The sequence below is a fragment of the Tachyglossus aculeatus genome, chromosome 5 (genome assembly GCF_015852505.1).
Source record: "Tachyglossus aculeatus isolate mTacAcu1 chromosome 5, mTacAcu1.pri, whole genome shotgun sequence".
In the NCBI taxonomy this organism is placed as follows: domain Eukaryota; kingdom Metazoa; phylum Chordata; class Mammalia; order Monotremata; family Tachyglossidae; genus Tachyglossus; species Tachyglossus aculeatus.
Window position 1 is genome coordinate 15,025,535 of NC_052070.1, and position 23,178 is coordinate 15,048,712.

General features: G+C 46.0%; 1 protein-coding gene across 5 annotated transcripts in view; it reads right to left on the reverse strand.

Moving 5' to 3' along the window:
- The window catches only part of EPB41L3 (erythrocyte membrane protein band 4.1 like 3), a 208,919-nt gene extending 186,517 nt beyond the window's left edge, over positions 1-22,402 (reverse strand). For 3 of the 5 annotated variants that reach the window (XM_038747548.1, XM_038747547.1, XM_038747546.1), the window contains exon 1: positions 12,214-12,294. In XM_038747548.1, coding sequence (XP_038603476.1) covers positions 12,214-12,277 — 64 coding nt within the window. In that variant the 5' untranslated portion in view covers positions 12,278-12,294. Of the gene's footprint in view, positions 1-12,213; positions 12,295-21,925 lie in introns of those variants that run through there. The other 2 variants (XM_038747543.1, XM_038747549.1) reach the window with 2 other exon arrangements.
- Positions 22,403-23,178: the final 776 nt, after the last annotated feature.

Below are 23,178 nucleotides of genomic sequence, written 5' to 3' on the forward strand. Positions count from 1 at the left end.
TTAGGGCCTGACACTATATACCACAATGAGAAATTGGCAAAAATGTACAAAAATTGTATATACAGTAGGAAGATGTTTAAAAAGAAATTAGTCAAAAGATTGCAGGGACTGCAAAATAGTGTATGTGTGGTTGTTCCATAGCCCTCTCATCTCCTTAAAAAAAGATGCTTAAATATTCCCAATCACAGTTTATAAACTAAATCAAGCTCAGGTCCTCAGTCAAGACATAAAGTAAAGGGGATTACAGAAGACGCCATTACCATTGTTGAATCAGAACATCTGAAGTTGTAGATGAAGGTAACAAATGAGGGTTGAAGCTATTTGTTTAATTCAATCTTTTATACTGCAACAATTTATTTCATTAATAATAGGGAAGCAGCGTGGATAGAGCATGTCTGGGAGTCAGAGAGACCTGGGTTCTAATCCCGGTTCCACCACGTACCTGCTGTGTGACCTTGGGCAAGTCACTTCAATTCTCTGTGTCTCAGTTGCCTCATCTGTCAAATGGTGTTTAAGACTGAGCCCCATGAGGGACATCAACTGTGTCCAAACCCTTTACCCTGCATTTACCCCAGTGCTTATTACAAGGTTCTAGTATAGGGTTCGTGGGTTCTAATCCCGGTTCCGCCGCTTGTCAGCTGTGTGACTTTGAGCAAGTCACTTAACTTCTCTGTGCCTCAGTTCCCTCATCTGTAAAATTGGGATAAAGTCTGTGAACCCCACGCGGGACAACCTGATCACCTTGTATCCCCCTCAACACTCAGAACAGTGCTTTACACATTCATTCAATCGTATTTATTGAGCACTTACTGTGTGCAGAGCACTGTACTAAATGCTTCAGCACTCAGAACAGTGCTTTACACATTCATTCATTCATTCAATCGTATTTATTGAGCATTTACTGTGTGCAGAGCACTGTACTAAGTGCTTAGCACACAGTAAGCGCTTAACAATACCATTATTATTATCATTATTATTATAGTATATATAGTATTATAGTATAGAGAAGCAGCGTGGCTCAGTGGAAAAGAGCTCGGGCTTTGGAGTCAGAGGTCATGGGTTCAAATCCCGGCTCCGCCAATTGTCAGCTGTGTGACTTTGGGCAAGTCACTTCACTTCTCCGGGCCTCAGTTACCTCATCTGTAAAAATGGGGATGGAGACTGAGCCCCCTGTGGGACAACCTGATCACCTTGTAACCTCCTCAGCGCTTAGAACAGTGCTTTGCACATAGTAAGCGCTTAATAAATGCCATCATTATTATTATTATCATTATAGTGCCTGGCACATGGTAAGCACTTAAATACCAAAAAGAAAGAAAATAATGTCCATCATACTCATTGTGGTCAGGGAACGTTGTCCATTTGTGTTTTATTATACTCTCCCAAGCGCTTAGTACAGTGCTCTGCACAAAGTAAGCACTCAATAAATACAACCAAATGAATGAAAGACAAGGTAACCAAGGCACAAAGAAGTGAAGTGACTTGCCCTAGGCCACACAGCAGACAAGTGGCGGGGCTGAAATTAGAACCCAGGTCTTTCAGACTCCCACGACCATACTCTATTCACTATGCCATGCTGCTTTAGGAGGGTCATTACATCTTTGGTCTCCTTCCTCAACCCTTTAAATTCACCCACTCTACTCCCCACCAGTGTTAACAAGCCTCCGCCTCAGACGTGCTGCCGGACATTACCCTAAACGGCATTTATTGCTCTGAATTTTGTTCTACCGTTTCCATCCACGGGCATGAATGAGCCATACTGAAAAGTAGGGTTTCAAGTGGTCAGTTTGGACAACGTGGGTCCCGGACTACAGTCTGACTTTACTCCCCTTATCATCATCATCGATCGTATTTATTGAGCACTTACTGTGTGCAGAGCACTGTACTAAGTGCTTGGGAAGTACAAGTTGGCAACATAGAGAGACAGTCCCTACCCAACAGTGGGCTCACAGTCTAAAAGGGGGAGACAGAGAACAAAACCAAACATACTAACAAAATAAAATAAATAGAATAGATATGTGCAAGTAAAATAAACAGAGTAACAAATATGTACAAACATATATACATATATACAGGTGTATATCCTGTATATCCTTATCCTTCTCCAGAGAGGCACAGTGGGATCACCCCAAGGATGGGATAATTATGTGTCTTAAAAAGTGCTCTGCACAAAGTAAGCTCTCAAATATCACCAAAACAGCTCTTACTGGGGAAAAAGGGACACAACGATGAAACTGCCACTTCAGCACTCCCACATCATTTGAATCCTCTCCACCATTACCTTTATGTACATATGACAGCATGGATCACATCTACCTACCCTACTGTACTCTCCCAAATACTTAGCACATTATTCTGCACACAGTATGTGATCGTGGATAGGTCATGGGTTCAAATCCCGGCTCTGCCACTTGTCTGCTGTGTGACCTTGGACAAGTCTCTTCACTTCTCTATGCCTCCGTTACTTCATCTTTAAAATGGGGATGAAGATTGTGAGCCCCAGGAGGGAAACAGACTGCATCCAACCTGTTAATCTCATATCTACCCTAGCGTTTAGCACAGTGCCTGGCAATAGTAAGCACTTAACATCATCATCATCATCACTGATTGCTTAGGGAAGCAGCATGGCTTAGCGGAAGGAGCACGGACTGGAAGTCAGAGGTCGAAGGTTCTAATCCTGGCTCCGCCACTTGTCAGCTGTGTGACTTTGGGCAAGTCACTTAACTTCTCTGTGCCTTAATTACCTCACCTGTAAAATGGGCATAAGACTGTGAGCCCCACGTGGGACAACCTAATTACCTTGTATCTACCCCAGCACCTAGAACAGTGCTTGGCACCTAGCACTTAACAAATACCATAATTATTATTGTTACTGATCTGTTTATACCTTTTTGCTTCCTCCAACTGTAATTTATTTTAGTGTTTATCTCCTCCATCATCATCACCATCAACAATCGTATTTATTGAGCGCTTACTGTGTGCAGAGCACTGTACTAAGCGCTTGGGAAGTACAAGTTGGCAACATACAGAGACAGTCCCTACCCAACTCCACTAAATTATAGGTATGGATAAGGTGCACTAACACCTACAAGCTTGTAATACAATACTCTTCCCAGAGCAGATGCTCAATATAGACTACTGATTGACCGCCATAGGGTCCAGTTCCCTTTATTTAACCTAGAAGCAGACTCAAATGATATATGAAAATGCCATCCACTTGACCCCAATAAAGCCAAACAAACCAGGAGTTCATAAACAAGGAAAAACGGTTCATATTTGCAGAAAAATGTATATTCACCCCCTTCTGCCCAAATAATGTTGATGTATCACTTATTATGACAATTGCAACAAAGGCAAAATAAGTTTCATTCTCTGGTTGAGGAACAACTTGGTCTAATAACATCTACCATTTTAGACAAGTCCTCTGCAGCCTCAATCTCCAACTTTTTAACTGGTTGCAAAGATCAACCAAAACTAGGATATTTTCCTAGATGTCTGAAAAATGTAAAGGCATGGTCTGAAGATATAGCTCAGTTGAGAAAATTATAAACCACCTTGATAATAGATTTGGCAATCTGGCATAGGTCTTTTGATTATTTCTTTTATTCATCTGGTCTGATGACACGAAGTGACAGTATTTCTTTGTCCTCAAACTCCTCCTTACATGGTCTGAGAGGATCTTTTTGGTTGCTTAGTATGTCAATATTAAGAAGAATCAAAGGGTTTGGAGTGGCATGGAGAGTAAATACAATCAATTGTATTTACTGAGCACATACTGTGTGCAGAGCACTGTACTAAGCTCTTGGGAAAGTACACTATAACAGAATACTGTTGTTATAGTGCCCTGTCCACGAGCTCACAGTTTAGAGAAGCATGAATTCAATTTTCAGCAGAGAAATAGAACCAAAATGGTCAGAAACCGACTTAATTTATTTACCATTTGTTCAACCAAAGTGAGGAAGTTTCAAATGATTCTGTTCAGGCAGACCATAGTTTATGCAAATAATCAGCTTTATACTTCAGGATAATTTTCAAAAGCAATCCTAAAAATAAAAAATAGAAATCATTCATTTTCCTTTAATGAGCCCCAACCTAATCACAAGCTTACTGTTATTTACTCCACACCTACTTGAAGAGCTTAGAATGAAATGTCTACTAGGCTTGGCTTTTCTGCACAAATAAGGAGGAGTTTAGGGAACAAGAAAAGAGTGAAAGTCGTGTGTTGCTATTATCCACAGCCTCAATCCAAAAGACAACGAAGCACTCATTCTGCACAAGAGGAAAACAAACATAAAAACCTATTCACCTTAAATTGCTTTTAAACTGATGTTGAATGAAAATAACAGCCCAGATGGTGTTGTCTGGGAAAGTGTTAAAGTGGGTTATGTGCTAGTTTGCAGGGAGGGAAAAAAAAATTCACTCCATCCTATAATGGTCCTACAAAATCCAATTCAAAGCTCGAATTCCTCTTACACTAGCTAATATAGCTTTGCTAAAGAAACACTATTCTACAATGAGAACCTAGTGAAAACCATGAGCAGCATGGCTAGATGGTTTTAGACAGTGAACTCATAAGGAGCCAGGGACCGTGACTGTTTAACTTGCTTCTACAGGGCCAGGCATAAAGCTACCATTTAAAAGCTTTTTTTTCTCCCCCCCGCCAAAAAACAAAAACTGTTAATGATGATGGAGAGTTTCAAGACTTTCCAATCTCTAGATTCAGCACCAGTAAGAGCCATAAGTTCGGTGTAGGCAGGGAATGTGTCTGTTTATTGCTAATTTGTACTCTCCCAAATGCTTAGTACAGTGCATTGTACATGGTAAGAGTTCAATAAATACAACTGAATGAATCACTGAATAGTATAGGGTGCTTAGTAGGTAAAGTCTCCACTACTAACCCTAGAGGCCCCTCCACCTATTTTTTAATGGCATGTTAAGCACTATGTGGCAGGCACTGTACTAAGTGCTGGGGTACAAGGTAATCAAGTTAGATACAGTCTGTTCCACATAGGGCTTAGAGTATTAACCCCCATTTACAGATGAAGTAACTGAGGCACAGAGAAGGTCACACAGCATACAAGTGATGAGCTGGGATCAGAACTCAGGTCCTTCTGATTCCCAGACCCAGGCTCTATTCACTAGACCAAGCTGCTTCTCACCTATCATAAAGTTACCTTAAAAGTGACCTTTTTGATTATCTTTTTGAAAACTCCTTCTTCAACGGCATATAAAATATTGGCCATTAGTCTCCACTGCCCCCTTGGTTCATGACTGTCCCCTTTGAGCTCAGAGGTCAGGATGGCTTGGGGCCCAATGAGCCCAGTCCAGCTTAGAAGGCTCCTGTAAGCCTCTCTGTCCTGCAGTGCTGAAGGGAGACCCTTAATAATAATTGTGGTATTTGTTAAGCGCTTATTATGTGCCAGGCCGATATAAGTGCTGGGGTAGATACAAGCTAATCCGGTTGGACACAATCCTTGTCCCACATGGGGCTCCCAGTCTTAATCCCCATTTGACACATGAGGTAACTGAGGCCCAGAGAAGTAAAGTGGCTTGCCCATGGTCACACAGCAGACAAGTGGCAGAGCCAGAATTAGAACTCAGATCCTTCCAACTCCCAGGCTCATGCTCTATCCACTACACCATGCTGCTATGTCTTCCCTCTGACCTGAAACTCCATCCCCCTTCATAGCTAAAAAAAACACCACTCTCCCCACCTTAAAAGCCCTCCTAAAATCAGATCTCCAAGGATCCTTCCCTACCCTATTCTCCCTCCCCTCTGCATCACCTATGAATCTCTTAAGCATGCCCAAGCAGCATGGCATAGTGGCTACACCATAGGCCTAGGAGTCAGATGGCCCTGGGTTCTTATCCCAGCCCTGCCAACTGTCTGCTGTGTGACCTTAGACAAGTCACTTCACTTCTCTGGGCCTCAGTTACCTCATCTGTGAAATGGGGATTGAGACCGTGAGCCCCAGGTGGGACAGGGACTGTGTCCAATTTGATTAGCTTGTATCCACCACAGCACTTAGTACAGTGCCTGAAACACAGTAAGTGCTTATTATTATTACATATCTATACTGTGCCATTTCCCTATCTGTAATTTAATGTCTTACTCCCCTTCTAGATTAAAAGCGGATGTCTACTACTGTACTCTTCTCTTCCAAGCACTTAATACAGTATTCTGCACACACACACAGAGGAAGCACTCAAATACCACTGATTGACTGATTAAAGTATTTTTGAGCTCCCATCCAGTCTACTTTTCTGTGACCCATTTCTATCAGTTCCTTGGGAAATTTCTCAACAGTTGACACTAGATCCTAGTTAAGAATCCTCTCCCTCACAAACCATCCATCACCCATCCCTTTCACAGCCTCCCGCCGGCAAGACCCTTTGCTTAAACGTATCCTTGAGCTAACAAACTTTTTCTCAGTTCAACATCAACTACAATTAGTTGTTCTTAAACATTTCACCTTTACTGGAATCAGCAGAAACACTGAGGGGAGGGAGGGAGGGAAGAGAATGAAAAATTGCCAGGAGGTGCAAGGCTCTGGTACAGTAAAGCTATAAAAGAGGGTTCTTTTAAATCTACTCTCAAGCAGTCCTTAAAAAATAAATGTAAAAATATGTTTTCTGCTTCAAAATGAGCAGGGCCGGGAAATTTTTTTCTTTTTACTTTTTGGCAGGGTCTCAACTACCCAGACTGGTGTCACCGACTAGTAGGTCTACTCCAGACCCCAGACAAGGCCATTAAAAATATCCCCTGGGCCAGTTGGCCAAAAAACAGTGAGCCTGGCATGGCCCCAGGACAAGGACTTCATCTCGCCCACATTCTCCACTCCGTTAAGCCTGGGACATTATGCCACCCACCCTAACAACGTCAACTTGCTGTCTGGAAAAAGACATGATTTCCTATTGCACTGTTACTACTGCTGCTACTAAGTGGAGCCCTTCACTTAGAGCATGTTGAATGCAACAAGATGAATGACGATGATGAAGAAAGAGACTCGATTCCCACCCTTGAGGATATTAATAATGATGGCTATGTTAAGTGCTTACTATGTGCAACACACTGTTCTAAGCGCTGGGGAGGATACAAGGTGATCAGGTTGTCCCACATGGGGCTCAGTCTTAATCCCCATTTTACAAATGAGGTAACAGGCACAGAGAAGCTAAGTGTCTTACCCAAGGTCACACAGCTGACAACTGGTGGAGGCAGGATTTGAACCCATGACCTCTGACTCCCAACCCCATACTCTTTCCACTGAGACATGCCGCTTTACAATCAAATGGAGAAGACAGAATGATTTTCAGTTAGGATACTGTATTATGCACTGGGCTAGATATATGATAATCAGGTCCCATATGAGGCTCACAGTACAAGTAGGAGGGAGAACAGATAGTGACTCCCCATTCTGCATCTGAGGGAACTGAGGCACAGGGAAGTTAAGTGACTTGCCCAAGGTCACACAGCAAGTCCCCCTTCTAGACTGTGAGCCCACTGTTGGGTAGGGACCGTCTCTATATGTTGCAGATTCGTACTTCCCAAGCGCTTAGTACAGTGCTCTGCACACAGTCAGTGCTCAATAAATACGATAGAATGAACGAATGAAAGTAAGTGGCAAAGCCAGGATCAGAACCCAGCTGACTAGCAGGTCCCAAGCTCTCTCCACGAGGCCGTACTGTTTCTGTAAAATGGGGATTAAGACTATGAATCCCATATGGAACAGGGACTGTGTCCAACCTGATCAACTTATACCTAACCCAGCACTTGGAACGGTGCTTGATATTCATTCAATCGTATTTACTGAGTGCTTACTGTGTGCAAAGCACTGTACCAAGTGCTAGAGAAGTACAAGTTGGCAACATACAGAGACGGTCCCAAGAGCTTAAATACAATAATGACAGCGGCAGCATTGAGTGGTGGATCTGGGACACTGACCCAAGTCCTCTGACTTTCTAGGTCAGTGCTCTCTCTACTAGGCCACACTGCAGGTTTTCTATCTAATACATTGTCTATATTCCTCGAGTCAAGCATGAATGAAAAACCTAGTGGACTGTGAAAGGCCTACACGTATAGTGTGACTTTCCTGTGAAACCTGTGAGGGAATCCCTTCAAGGCCCTACTGAGAGCTCCCCTCCTCCAGGAGGCCTTCCCAGACTGAGCCCCCTCCTTCTTCTCCCCCTAGTCCCCCTCTCCATCCCCTGATCTTACCTCCTTCCCTTCCCCACAGCACCTGTATATATTTATGTTTGTACATATTTATTACTCTATTTATTTATTTATTTTACTTGTACATATCTATTCTATTTATTTTATTTTGTTAATATGTTTGGTTTTGTTCTCTGTCTCCCCCTTCTAGACTGTGAGCCCACTGTTGGGTAGGGACTGTCTCTATATGTTGCCAACTTGTACTTCCCAAGTGCTTAGTACAGTGCTCTGCACACAGTAAGCGCTCAATAAATACGATTGATTCATTCATTCATTCATTCTGTGGTTTAAAGGGCAAAAACCACGGGTTGGGAGGTTGGATAATGATGGTTCTAAAGTCCTGCCTCAGTCATTCATTCATTCAGTCGTATTTATTGAGCACTTACTGTGTACAGAACACTGTACTAAGCACTTGGGGAGTACAAGTGGCAACATATGGAGACGGTCCCTACCGAGCAATGGGCTCACAGTTTAGAAGGGGGAGACAGAGAACAAAACTGATTGTTCAGTCCCTATCCTCACCCCCAACAAAACAAACATACACACACACACAAACACTCCTTAGAAACCTCCAATGGTTGCCCATCCAAATCGGCATCACACACAAACATCTCACCATTGGCTTTAAAACACTCAATCCGTTCTCTCCCTCCTACCTAACTTCACTGACCTCCTCCAACACCAAAAAACTCTCTGTACTTCAAGCTCATCTAACCCAGCACCCACCCATTGCCCACATTTTCCCCTGGGCCTGGAACTTCCACACCCTTCATAGCTGAAAACCAGCCACTCTCCCCATCTTCAAAACCTTCCTAAAATCACATCTCTTCCAAGAGGTCTCCGCAAGCTAGGCGTCCTTTATTTCCTTTATCTGCCCTCCCCTCTGCATCAGCTATGCACTTGGCTGTGTCCCCCTTAAGCATTTGATACTCACCCTAGCCCCACAGTACTTATGTAAATATTCTTATACTCTACAATTCCCCTCTCCATAATCCATTTTAATGTCTGTCTCTATCTATAGGCTGTAAGCTCCTTGTGGGCAAGGATAGAATCAATCAACTCTGTTGCTTTCCCAAGCACTTCGTATAGCACTCTGCAAACACTAAGTACTCAATAAAGACAACCGGTTAATAATGACATAAAAAACCTGAATAATATTAATAATGATGATGGCATTTATTAAGCACTTACTTTGTGCAAAGCACTGTTCTAAGCGCTGGGGGGATACAAGGTGATCAAGCTGTCCCACGGGGGGCTCACAGTCAATCCCCATTTTACAGATGAGGTAACTGAGGCACAGAGAAGTTAAGTGACTTGCCCAAAGTCACACAGCTGACAACTGGCGGAGTGGATTTGAACCCATGACCACTGACTCCAAAGCCCCTGCTCTTTCCACTTAGCCATGCTGCTTTTAACTGATGAGGGATACACCAACACTGTTCATTTTCTCTAAAAGCCCTATGTGGGAAAGGGATTCTGACCTGATTACCTCCTATCTACCTGGCATGTGATGAATGCTTAAAAAATACTAGAATCATTTTTATTTTTGTTACAATTATTAACAATTAAAGTTAAAAAAACTTTCTAGTTCCTGAGTATTGGATACTTATTCAAGGAATCATTGGGTTGCAGGGGTACTTTATCTCGGAACCTTTACAATACCTCTTTGTTCTCATCTGACAGTTTCTAAGCTACCTATTTCTACGGGTAATATTTGATCACTTTATTTATATTGGCTGCTAGAGTTCTAAATTTTTTTGTTTGTCTCCCCCGTTAGAATGTAAATTCTTTACGTGCAGGTGATGAGTGACTTCCTTATTCTGTATCATCATCATCATTGATGGCATTTATTGAGGGCTTATTATGTGTAGGCGCTTGGGAGAGGATGGTACAACTGAGTTGGCAGACATGTTCACTACCCATAACAAGTTTACAGTCTAGAGGGGAAGACAAGAATATGAATAATTTATAATGTATAATTTAAAGATAGGTACATAAGTGCTGTGGGGCTTTGGGTCTGGAGAAAAGCAAAGGACACAGAACCAAGTGCACAGATGACGCGGAAGGGAGAGGGAGCCAGGGAAAAAAGGGCTTAATTGGGGAAGGCCTCTTGGCATCGAGGAAGGCATCTGTGTATCCCAAATGCCTAGTACAATGCCTTGCACAAAGTGGGCGCTCAATAAATGCCATTATCTGAAGAAAGTCCAATTTTGAGTTGCCTTTGGGATTAAAAGACTGCCTTCGAGCAGTTTAACATTCTATCAGGATGAAAAATCCTCAATACAAGTTGAGATAAATCCAACTTGATTTTCCCTACAGCTCTCCCAAGATAACTGCTAAGACATGTTCACAATACCTATTTTGAATCACATTTAAAGACTGAAATTTCAAGAGAAGCAACGTACTTAAACAGTAAATTAAATATCAAAGTAAAACCTTAAGGTATGATTTCCTACATAACAAATTAACTTGAGTATTTGTAATTGTTTATATAGAGTCAGTACTGTCACCCAAGGGGATCACTGACTTTTCTTAGCCATTCCTTTTTTTCCTCTCCTCCCTCCAGACAATTTATCCACAGTGATGCCCAAACTGAAGCCAATTAGGGTTGGCAAAGGAAGGAGAAAGGCAGATCAACCAACCATGGCTAATATGTTAATATCTAAACTGCTTCCTTCTTCCATGTACCACATCCTAGAGAATTTGCCTCATTCACAGTTGACGGAATTAGACATCATCATCAAGATCACAGATTTCTGAAAAAGTTATGTGATCCCACTAACAATGACTCCATAATTGGATCTTTTCAAGCATTTGATTTGAAGGAAACGCACTGAAGGTGGCCCTGGGCTTTCTAAATCTATCACCCTTGTTGTGTTGGGGGGTTTTTCTCTTCCTTTTTACCCCCTGTGGAGGAATGAATACTAGACTACAACTAAATTGCTTGTACTCTGGAAATTAAGCTGTCAACTTTTCCTCCACAGAACAAAATACAAAAGAACTAGTGATTTAATGCTAACAGAACCTTATATTTTAAGCAACAAAAATTTGTCAGTGTGCAATTTAGCTTAATCATCATACAAGCCAAAAATGTGGCACAAAAGAATTTCAACCAATAGATTTGCAATTGTCTATATCTAATTTCTTGCTCATGCCTCTTATTCTTCCTTATTTATATTTCCTGGTGCTTCTGAAACATCTGTAGTAGATATATTTACATATTCAGGGACAGCAAGAGAGAGGGAAAACGAACACAGAGAAGCAGAGAGAAAGCCAATTTTAATCCTCAGAAACTCAGATCCTCACAGTTCCAAGCATATTTTCACAGTTACGCATATATGTTTATATAACCACCACAAGAAATTGAGAAATCAAATGTCTAAAAATACAGGGAAATTGCAACACTCCAAAGTTCCAAAGCTTAGTGAGAAAAGTATTAGTTCATGAAAATGAAAACTTCATTCTCCTCACAATGACATGCAAAAGCAGCTTGAGGCTACAGAACGGTATGCACCAAAATGTATTTGTGAACCTGATTCTCTCCCATTCCAGCAAATGCTTTGTCGAATCTGGTCAATCCCTCGGTGCTTTACACTCATCATCTGAAGGTATCTACTGGTACACCCTAACTTATTTCAGAAACTGAAAGAACATCCCTGCTCAAAGAGATGTTACCTTTGCCCATAATCACAGACATATAAAAAAAGAGCACTAATCTTAGCATTAGTATTTTAAAGACGATAGTAGAAAGGGTATTTTCTTGCACACCGAAAGGAAAATTAGAAGATGGCATTTCTATTCAAACAGCCGCCTGACCAAACGGATGCATTTTCTGTTTTGTTTTTTTAGAAGTAATAAATTAATGAAGACCAATGTATTCCTGAAAAATTATAGCGAATCCTCCCTTTCCTCTTACGGGACTCTCTTGAAATGGTTTCCCCCCCCCCTAAAAATTTCTACTTTACAAAAGACTTTGCTATGCAATTAAAATGTATTTTTACCTGACAAATCTTTGAAAAATATCTTGCAACACAGCTCAACTTGTGGAAAGGCAGTCCCATTCATTTAATAGCAACAGCCCAAGTTAGATCCACCAAGATGGTTCAGACAGCCTGGTTTCCTCAGCCCCACCCTTGTTCCCTCTGAGCCATAGTGACGTCACAGTTTAGGGCAGTGCAGTGACTTCACCCCTTCATTTCTTCTTGCTCCTGAGTGCACACTCCTTTGATGCCAAGATAAAGCATATCATCAATCATATTTATTGAGCGCTTACTGTGTGCAGAGCACTGTACTAAGCCACAGAGAACTGATGAAACTTAGAAAATTTGTCATAGTTATTTGTTTGTTTTCAATGGCCAACCATAAATGGCCAAAATCATCATTTAAGAACTGCTCCAGGTGAAACAGCTTTAAATACGATTTGATTGACTGTTTGGAATAGGTAGCCCACAGACTACGCAAACCCAGACCTTGCTTGCGGTATTGAATGGCTGAGAGAGACAAAAAGGATCAGCGTACACCAGGCACACAAGAAACCTTTCTATTCATTTTGGCCAACTCAGATGAACTTGCATTTACTCTCTCTGACCACTTTTCTTTTCACCATCAAGTACATGATCACAGATATACACATTTTAATTTCGTGTTGGATTTTCTACTCTACGGAGAAAGGCCTCACAGAATGGGAGAAAACAAGCCATTGTCCATCAAGTTCAATGCATTTAGCATATGGCAGGCGCACAACACACAGGGGGATAGCAAGAATGGTTTAAGCTTCTTTCAATCATGAAGGGGCCTAGGGTATAGTTAGATGGAATGCCCCACAACCAGCTTGTCAAAATGCTTTGCCTTGCACTGACATCATGATTTGTTTTAATTTAGCTAAAGTCCGCGTGAAAGAGTTTAAAAACTAAAAAGAAGCTGCTTTAAACCCAAATCACTACCATTCCAAAAGCTCGTCTCCAAGAAAATTACTACATCATGGTCTGTTTCAGAGGCAGTGATCTTTGACCCGTGAGTCTTCCCCCTGCTAAAAGCGGTCTACAAATCAAATAATGCTGGCTTTTTATCTTGTTCCTACTGGAAACTGATGCTTAAAACTATCCGTTCAGTTTTGTACAAGCAATTGGCCCCAGGTACCATGTGGACACATGAGAAGGCAGAATAAAGAAGCCTCTGAAAATCTACATTTGCCTTCTCCAAAATCTTGTTAAATAACAGAACTTAAAGTAAAAGGTTGTCCTTGAGCATTTAATTTTTAACAATATTTCCAGAATCAGGGAAAGTTCAGATTTCTTTAAAACGGACCCATTAAGCCCCTTAATAAAGAGAAATTAAAAACTGTTCCCCACATCTTCGTATCCTAAACTGCAACACTCAAGGCTTGAATTCCAAACTGTACCAGAAATTCACAAAAAAAAAATGAAAGAAAAAAAATCCCTCTAGGGCCTTTTTATCGAGTCTGATCCCAGATCTCTTTAAACCTGAACAAATCGCCTTGGTCCAGCGGGTCGTACCAAGGGATTTAACGGTTATCCTGAAACAAATGCGGTTTAAAAAACTACCTCCTGGGTAAACTGAGCTCGCCGCAGTTGATGCGACCAACAAGCTCTCACCGTAAGGGACTTGGGGGGGAAAAAACCACGCACAAAACAACTTTGAGGATTTAGCTGAGAAAAAAAACCTCCAACCTTGGAGGCACAAGAGCCCCTAACTGGGGGAGTCACTTCCAAGTTCCAACCCCCCTGACCAAGTCGGATGAGGGGCGACCCAGATAAGCTGGGTTCATTCATTCATTCATTCAATCGTATTTATTGAGCGCTTACTGTGTGAAGAGCACTGGACTAAGCGCTTGGAAAGTAACACGGTTCTTTAGAAAAACTGCAAAGTAATATCGGCATTGGATCAGGAATGGGGACCGCGACCCTCTGCCCTGGATCAATCCCCCTCCACCTTCCCGGCCTTCTGATGACTCCAGAGGCAGCGTGGTGCAGTGAAAAGAGCCCGCGCTTGGGAGTCAGAGGTCAGGTAATCAATCAATCAATCAATCAATCAATCAAATTTATTGAGCGCTTACTGTGTGCACAGCACTGTACTAAGCACTTGGGAAGTACAAGTTGGCAACATATAGAGACAGTCCCTACCCAACAGTGGGCTCGCAGTCTAAAAGACTGTACTTCCCAAGCGCTTAGTACAGTGCTCTTGCACCCAGTAAGCGCTCAATAAATACAGTTGAATGAATGAATGAAATAAAGACTCCGCCACTCGTCTGTTGTGTGACTTTGAGCAAGTCACTTAACTTCTCTGGGCCTCAATTACTTCATCTGTAAAACGGGGGTTAAGACTGTGGGCCCCACGTGGGACAACCTGATTACCTTGTATTCCCCCCAGCGCTTAGAACAGTGCTTGGCACATAGTAAGCACTTAATAAGTACCATCATCATCATTATTATTATTATTATTATTATTAAGGGACTCCGTTTTAGGTGGAGCCGGTCCTGCAGGCTCGCTTCCCCTTGGCCAGCCTTCCCTCCGGTCCTGCTGCCCTGCAAAGAGCCCGGGGGGCACCTCGCATTTGCAAATGCCCGGTGCCAACCGAGGTGCCCTCCACTGCAGCGGGGGACTGTGAGCCCCACGTGGGGCAACCTGATTACCTTGTATTCCCCCCAGCGCTTAGAACAGTGCTTGGCACATAGTAAGCACTTAAAGAGAAGCAGCGTGGCTCAGTGGAAAGAGCCCGGGCTCTGGAGTCAGAGGTCATGGGTTCAAATCCCGGCTCCACCAACTGTCAGCTGTGTGACTTTGGGCGCTTCACTTCTCTGTGCCTCAGTTACCTCATCTGTAAAATGGGGATTAAGACTGTGAGCCCCACGTGGGACAACCTGGTCCCCTTGCAACCTCCCCAGTGCTTAGAACAGTGCTTTGCATGTAGTAAGCGCTTAATAAATGCCATCATCTTTTAGACTGTGAGCCCACTGTTGGGTAGGGACTGTCTCTACATGTTGCCAACTTGTACTTCCCAAGCGCTTAGTACAGTGCTCTGCACATAGTAAGCGCTCAATAAATACGATTGATGCTGATGATCATCATCATTATTGTTATTAAGGGACTCCGTTTTCGCTGGAGCAGGTCCTGCAGGCTCGCTTTCCCTGGCCCGGCTCCCCTCCGGTCCTGCTGCCCTGCAAAGAGCCCGGGGGGCACCTCGCATTTGCAAATGCCCGGTGCCAACCGAGGTGCCCGGCACTGCAGCAGGGGACTGTGAGCCCCACGTGGGGCAACCTGATTACCTTGTATTCCCCCCAGCGCTTAGAACAGTGCTTGGCACAGAGTAAGCACTTAACAAAGAGAAGCAGCGTGGCTCAGTGGAAAGAGCCCGGGCTTTGGAGTCAGAGGTCATGGGTTCAAATCCCGGCTCCGCCCATTGTCAGCTGTGTGACTCTGGGCGCTTCACTTCTCTGTGCCTCAGTCACCTCATCTGTAAAATGGGGATTAAGACTGTGAGCCCCACGTGGGACAACCTGGTCCCCTTGTAACCTCTCCAGTGCTTAGAACAGTGCTTTGCATGTAGTAAGCGCTTAATAAATGCCATCATCTTTTAGACTGTGAGCCCACTGTTGGGTAGGGACTGTCTCTACATGTTGCCAATTTGTACTTCCCAAGCGCTTAGTACAGTGCTCTGCACATAGTAAGCGCTCAATAAATACGATTGATGATGATGATGATCATCATTATTGTTATTAAGGGACTCCGTTTTCGCCGGAGCAGGTCGTGCAGGCTCGCTTTCCCTGGCCCGGCTCCCCTCCGGTCCTGCTGACCTGCAAAGAGCCCCGGGGTACCTCGCGTTTGCAAATGCCCGGTGCCAACCGAGGTGCCCTCCACTGCAGCGGGGGACTGTGAGCCCCACGTGGGGCAACCTGATTACCTTGTATTCCCCCCAGCGCTTAGAACAGTGCTTGGCACATAGTAAGCACTTAACAAAGAGAAGCAGCATGGCTCAGTGGAAAGAGCCCCGGCTTTGGAGTCAGAGGTCATGGGTTCAAATCCCGGCTCCGCCCATTGTCAGCTGTGTGACTCTGGGCACTTCACTTCTCTGTGCCTCAGTTACCTCATCTGTAAAATGGGGATTAAGACTGTGAGCCCCACGTGGGACAACCTGGTCCCCTTGTAACCTCTCCAGTGCTTAGAACAGTGCTTTGCATGTAGTAAGCGCTTAATAAACGCCATCATTATCTTTTAGACTGTGAGCCCACTGTTGGGTAGGGACTGTCTCTATATGTTGCCAACTTGTACTTCCCAAGCGCTTAGTACAGTGCTCTGCACATAGTAAGCGCTCAGTAAATACGATTGATGATGATCATCATCATCATTATTGTTATTAAGGGACTCCGTTTTCCCTGAAGCAGGTCCTGCAGGCTCGCTTCCCCCGGCCCGGCTCCCCTCCGGTCCTGCTGCCCTGCAAAGAGCCCGGGGGGCACCTCGCGTTTGCAAATGCCCGTGCCAACCGAGGTGCCCGGCACTGCAGCAGGGGACTGTGAGCCCCACGTGGGGCAACCTGATTACCTTGTATTCCCCCCAGCGCTTAGAACAGTGCTTGGCACATAGTAAGCACTTAACAAAGAGAAGCAGCGTGGCTCAGTGGAAAGAGCCCGGGCTTTGGAGTCAGAGATCATGGGTTCAAATCCCGGCTCCGCCAACTGTCAGCTGTGTGACTCTGGGCGCTTCACTTCTCTGTGCCTCAGTTACCTCATCTGTAAAATGGGGATTAAGACTGTGAGCCCCACGTGGGACAACCTGGTCCCCTTGTAACCTCCCCAGTGCTTAGAACAGTGCTTTGCATGTAGTAAGCGCTTAATAAATGCCATCATCTTTTAGACTGTGAGCCCACTGTTGGGTAGGGACTGTCTCTACATGTTGCCAACTTGTACTTCCCAAGCGCTTAGTACAGTGCTCTGCACATAGTAAGCGCTCAATAAATACGATTAATGATGATGATCATCATCATTATTGTTATTAAGGGACTCCGTTTTCGCCGGAGCAGGTCCTGCAGGCTCGCTTTCCCCGGCCCGGCTCCCCTCCGGTCCTGCTGCCCTGCAAAGAGCCCGGGGGGGCACCTCGCGTTTGCAAATGCCCGGTGCCAACCTAGGTGCCCGGCACTGCAGCAGGGGACTGTGAGCCCCACGTGGGGCAACCTGATTACCTTGTATTCCCCCCAGCGCTTAGAACAGTGCTTGGCACATAGTAAGCACTTAACAAAGAGAAGCAGCGTGGCTCAGTGGAAAGAGCCCGGGCTTTGGAGTCAGAGGTCATGGGTTCAAATCCCGGCTCCGCCCATTGTCAGCTGTGTGACTTTGGGCGCTTCACTTCTCTGTGCCTCAGTTACCTCATCTGTAAAATGGGGATTAAGACTGTGGGCCCCACGTGGGACAACCTGGTCCCCTTGTAACCTCCCCAGTGCTTAGAACAGTGCTTTGCATGTAGTAAGCGCTTAATAAATGCCATCATCTTTTAGACTGTGAGCCCACTGTTGGGTGGGGACTGTCTCTACATGTTGCCAATTTGTACTTCCCAAGCGCTTAGTAGAGTGCTCTGCACATAGTAAGCGCTCAATAAATACGATTAATGATGATGATCATCATCATTATTGTTATTAAGGGACTCCGTTTTCGCCGGAGCAGGTCCTGCAGGCTCGCTTTCCCCGGCCCGGCTCCCCTCCGGTCCTGCTGCCCTGCAAAGAGCCCGGGGGGCACCTCGCGTTTGCAAATGCCCGGTGCCAACCGAGGTGCCCGGCACTGCAGCAGAGGACTGGGGCTCCCGTTCCCCACGTAGCCACACCCGCCGCATTGCAGAAGCCACGGGCTTGTGGGGGAGGTGGTGGCGGGGTTGCAGGAGAAATTCAAGCCGAAGGCAACTCCGACAAACCCGAGACCCCCTCCCCCTTCCCAGAGCCGGGGCCCAAACTACAGGAAAACGAGGCGGGGGGTCTCCCGGGCGGCCCAACCAAGTGAGCGACTCCCCTCGCCCCCAAGTCCCGGCATTTGTTCACTCATTCGTGCAATCGCAAATAATAATCAATCCATCAATCAATCGTATCTATTAAGCGCTTTCTGTGTGCAGAACACTGTACTAAGCGCTTGGGAAGTACAACTTGGCAACACATCAATCAATCAATCAATCGTATTTATTGAAGGCTGTGTGCAGAGCACTGTACCAAGCGCTTGGGAATCAATCAATCGTATTTACTGAGCGCTTACTGTGTGCAGAGCACTGTACCAAGCGCTTGGGAATCAATCAATCGTATTTATTGAGCGCTTACTGTGTGCAGAGCGCTGTACTAAGCGCTTGGGAAGTACAAGTTGGCAACCTATAGAGACAGTTCCTACCCAACAGTGGGCCCTCGCCCCCCAGAGTCCCGGCATTTGGTCACTCATTCGTGCAATCGCAAATAATAATCAATCAATCGTATCTATTAAGCGCTTTCTGTGTGCAGAGCACTGTACTAATTGCTTGGGAAGCACAAGTTGGCAACATATCAATCAATCAAGCGTATTTATTGAGCGCTTACTGCGTGCAGAGCACTGTACCAAGCGCTTGGGAATCAATCAATCAATCGTACTTATTGAGCTCTTACTGTGTACAGAGCACTGTAACAAGTGCTTGGGAATCAATCAATCGTATTTATTGAGCGCTTACTGTGTGCAGAGCACTGTACTAAGCGCTTGGGAAGTACAAGGTGGCAACCTATAGAGACAGTTCCTACCCAACAGTGGGCCCTCGCCCCCCAGAGTCCCGGCATTTGGTCACTCATTCGTGCAATCGCAAATAATAATCAATCAATCAATCGTATCTATTAAGCCCTTTCTGTGTGCAGAGCACTGTACTAAGCGCTTGGGAAGCACAAGTTGGCAACATATCCATCAATCAATCAATCGTATTTATTGAGCGCTTACTGTGTGCAGAGCACTATACCAAGCGCTTGGGAATCAATCAATCGTATTTATTGAGCGCTTACTGTGTGCAGAGTACTGTACTAAGCGCTTGGGAATCAATCAATTGTATTTATTGAGCGCTTACTGTGTGCAGAGCACTGTACCAAGCGCTTGGGAAGTACAAGTTGGCAACCTATAGAGACAGTTCCTACCCAACAGTGGGCCCTCGCCCCCCAGAGTCCCGGCATTTGGTCACTCATTCGTGCAATCGCAAATAATAATCAATCAATCGTATCTATTAAGCGCTTTCTGTGTGCAGATCACTGTACTAAGCGCTTGGGAAGTACAACTTGGCAACACATCAATCAATCAATCAATCGTATTTATTGAGGGCTGTGTGCAGAGCACTGTACCAAGCGCTTGGGAATCAATCAATCGTATTTATTGAGCGCTTACTGTGTGCAGAGCACTGTACCAAGCGCTTGGGAATCAATCAATCGTATTTATTGAGCGCTTACTGTGTGCAGAGCACTGTACCAAGCGCTTGGGAAGTACAAGTTGGCAACCTATAGAGACAGTTCCTACTCAACAGTGGGCCCTCGCCCCCCAGAGTCCCGGCACTTGGTCACTCATTCGTGCAATTGCAAATAAAAATCAATCAATCAATCGTCTTTATTGAGCGCTTACTGTGTGCAAAGCACTGTACTAAGCGCTTGGGAAGTACAACTTGGCAACATATCAATCATATTTATTGAGCGCTTACTGTGTGCAGAGCACTGTACCAAGCGCTTGGGAATCAATCAATCGTATTTATTGAGCGCTTACTGTGTGCAGAGCACTGTACCAAGCGCTTGGGAATCAATCAATCGTATTTATTGAGCGCTTACTGTGTGCAGAGCACTGTACTAAGCGCTTGGGAAGTACAAGTTGGCAACCTATAGAGACAGTTCCTACTCAACAGTGGGCCCTCGCCCCCCAGAGTCCCGGCATTTGGTCACTCATTCGTGCAATCGCAAATAATAATCAATCAATCAATCGTATCTATTAAGCGCTTTCTGTGTGCAGAGCACTGTACTAAGCGCTTGGGAAGTACAAGTTGGCAACCTATAGAGACAGTTCCTACCCAACAGTGGGCCCTCGCCCCCCAGAGTCCCGGCACTTGGTCACTCATTCGTGCAATTGCAAATAAAAATCAATCAATCGTCTTTATTGAGCGCTTACTGTGTGCAAAGCACTGTACTAAGCGCTTGGGAAGTACAAGTTGGCAACATATCAATCATATTTATTGAGCGCTTACTGTGTGCAGAGCACTATACCAAGCGCTTGGGAATCAATCAATCGTATTTATTGAGCGCTTACTGTGTGCAGAGCACTGTACCAAGCGCTTGGGAATCAATCAATCGTATTTATTGAGCGCTTACTGTGTGCAGAGCACTGTACTAAGCGCTTGGGAAGTACAAGTTGGCAACCTATAGAGACAGTTCCTATCCAACAGTGGGCTCACAGTCTCAAAAATAATAATGACATTAATGGCATTGGGTAAGCGGTTACTATGTGCACTTGCCGGGTGCGGGACACTGGACTGGGAAAGTACAATTCGGCAAGAGGGAGGGACATTCCCTTCCCACAGGGAGGACCTCCTGCTCACCCTGGGAATACCGCGTTCTGCAGCCGGAGCGCTGCCCTACTTCAAAGGAGGCCGAGAAGTTACATAAAAAGGGGGACAGGCGAGTTGTTAAGAGAAGCGGCGTGGCTCGGTGGGAAGAGCACGGGCTTTGGAGTCAGGGGTCATGGGTTCGAATCCCGGCTCCGCCACATGTCTGCTGTGTGACCTTGGGCAAGTCACTTCTCTGAGCCGGTGACCTCACCTGTAAAATGGGGATGAAGACTGTGGGCCCCACGTGGGGCAACCTGATCACCTTGTATCCCCCCCCCACCCCCCCCCCCTTAGGACGGTGCTTTGCACATAGTGAGCGCTCATTAAATACGATTAAATGAATGAATGATTAGCAGGGCTGCCAGGGGGGGGCAATGCAGCCCCCCAACCCGCACCCCCCGCAACTGGAGTGTGCCCAGGCCCCTGGCAGGGGCATGTCCTGCGGCATCGGCCTTCCCAGACTGAGCCCCTTCCTTCCTCTCCCCCTCGTCCCCCTCTCCATCCCCCCATCTTAATCAATCAATCAATCGTATTTATTGAGCGCTTACTATGTGCAGAGCACTGTACTAAGCGCTTGGGAAGTACAAATTGGCATCACAGAGAGACAGTCCCTACCCAACAGTGGGCTCACAGTCTAAAAGGGGGAGACAGAGAACAGAACCAAACATACCAACAAAATAAAATAAGTAGGATAGATCTTACCTCCTTCCCTTCCCCACAGCACCTGTATATATGTATATATGGTTGTACATATTTATTACTCTATTTATTTATTTATTTATTTTACTTGTACATTTCTATCCTATTTATTTTATCTTGTTGGTATGTTTGGTTCTGTTCTCTGTCTCCCCCTTTTAGACTGTGAGCCCACTGTTGGGTAGGGACCGTCTCTGTGTGTTGCCAATTTGTACTTCCCAAGCGCTTAGTACAGTGCTCTGCACATAGTAAGCGCTCAATAAATACGATTGATTGATCGGCGCCGTCTCCAGGGGGACAGGGCCCCACCCGCCCCCCAGCAAACTCCTTCATCCCCACCTAACACCAAGTGGCAACTGAAAAATGGCGCCTCGAATGGGTTTTTTTCTTTTTTATCCTCTTTTTAAATGAGAAAAGTGCGTGCATGGCCAGTACCTGGGCCGGGAGGCGAGCCGCCGCCGGAGGAACAGGAGGACCGGAGCCCGGGAGGACGGATGCACCGGGGAGGAGAGTTGCAGTTGCAGCCCGGGAGGAGGGTTGCAGCTGGGGAGGAGGGCTGCAGCCGGGGAGGAGGGGTGCAACGCAGCCCGGGAGGGCGGCTGCAGCCGGGGAGAGCTGCAACCGGGGAGGAGAGATGCACCGGAGCCCGGGAAGAAGGCTGCAGCCGGGGAGAGCTGCAACGGGGGAAGAGAGATGCACCGGAGCCCGGGTGGACGGCTGCAGCCGGGGAGAGCTGCAACGGGGGAGGAGAGATGCACCGGAGCCCGGGAAGAAGGCTGCAGCCGGGGAGAGCTGCAACTGGGGAGGAGAGGACCGGGGAGAAGTGATGCACCGGAGCCCGGGAAGAAGGCTGCAGCCGGGGAGAGCTGCAACGGGGGAGGAGAGGCCCGGGGAGAAGTGATGCACCGGAGCCCGGGTGGACGGCTGCAGCCAGGGACAGCTGCAACTGGGGAGGAGAGGACCGGGGAGAAGAGATGCACCGGGGCCCGGGAAGAGGCTGCAGCCAGGGAGAGCTGCAACCGGGGAGGAGAGATGCACCGGAGCCCGGGAAGAAGGCTGCAGCCGGGGAGAGCTGCAACGGGGGAGGAGAGGCCCGGGGGGAAGTGATGCACCGGAGCCCGGGGTGGACAGCTGCAGCCTGGCCCGTGGAGGACAGCTGCAGCTAGGGATGAGGGCTGCAGGAGAGAGCTGCACCGGAGCCCCGGAGGACAGCTGCAGCCGGGACCGGAGCCCGGGCGGAGAGCTGCAGCCGGGGCTGGGCCGGGAGGGAGGGAGGGAGAGAGGGAGGGAGGGAGACAGAGAAGGGCCCGCAGCAAATCACAGAGCGGGGCCGCCCCCCGGACCCCAAAACACCCGCCCCGCGCAAAGAAAAAGTTGCCTCCGGCCTCCTCCGCTTGGGAGGACGAGGAGGGGGCCCCTCCAATCCCCCTCCTTCATCATCATCATCAATCGTATTTATTGAGCGCTTACTATGTGCAGAGCACTGTACGAAGCGCTTGGGAAGTCCAAGTTGGCAACATATAGAGACAGTCCCCACCCAGCAGTGGGCTCACACTCTTTATTTATTTATTTATTTTACTTGTACATTTCTATCCTATTTATTTTATTTTGTTGGTATGTTTGGTTCTGTTCTCTGTCTCCCCCTTTTAGACTGTGAGCCCACCGTTGGGTAGGGACTGTCTCTGTGT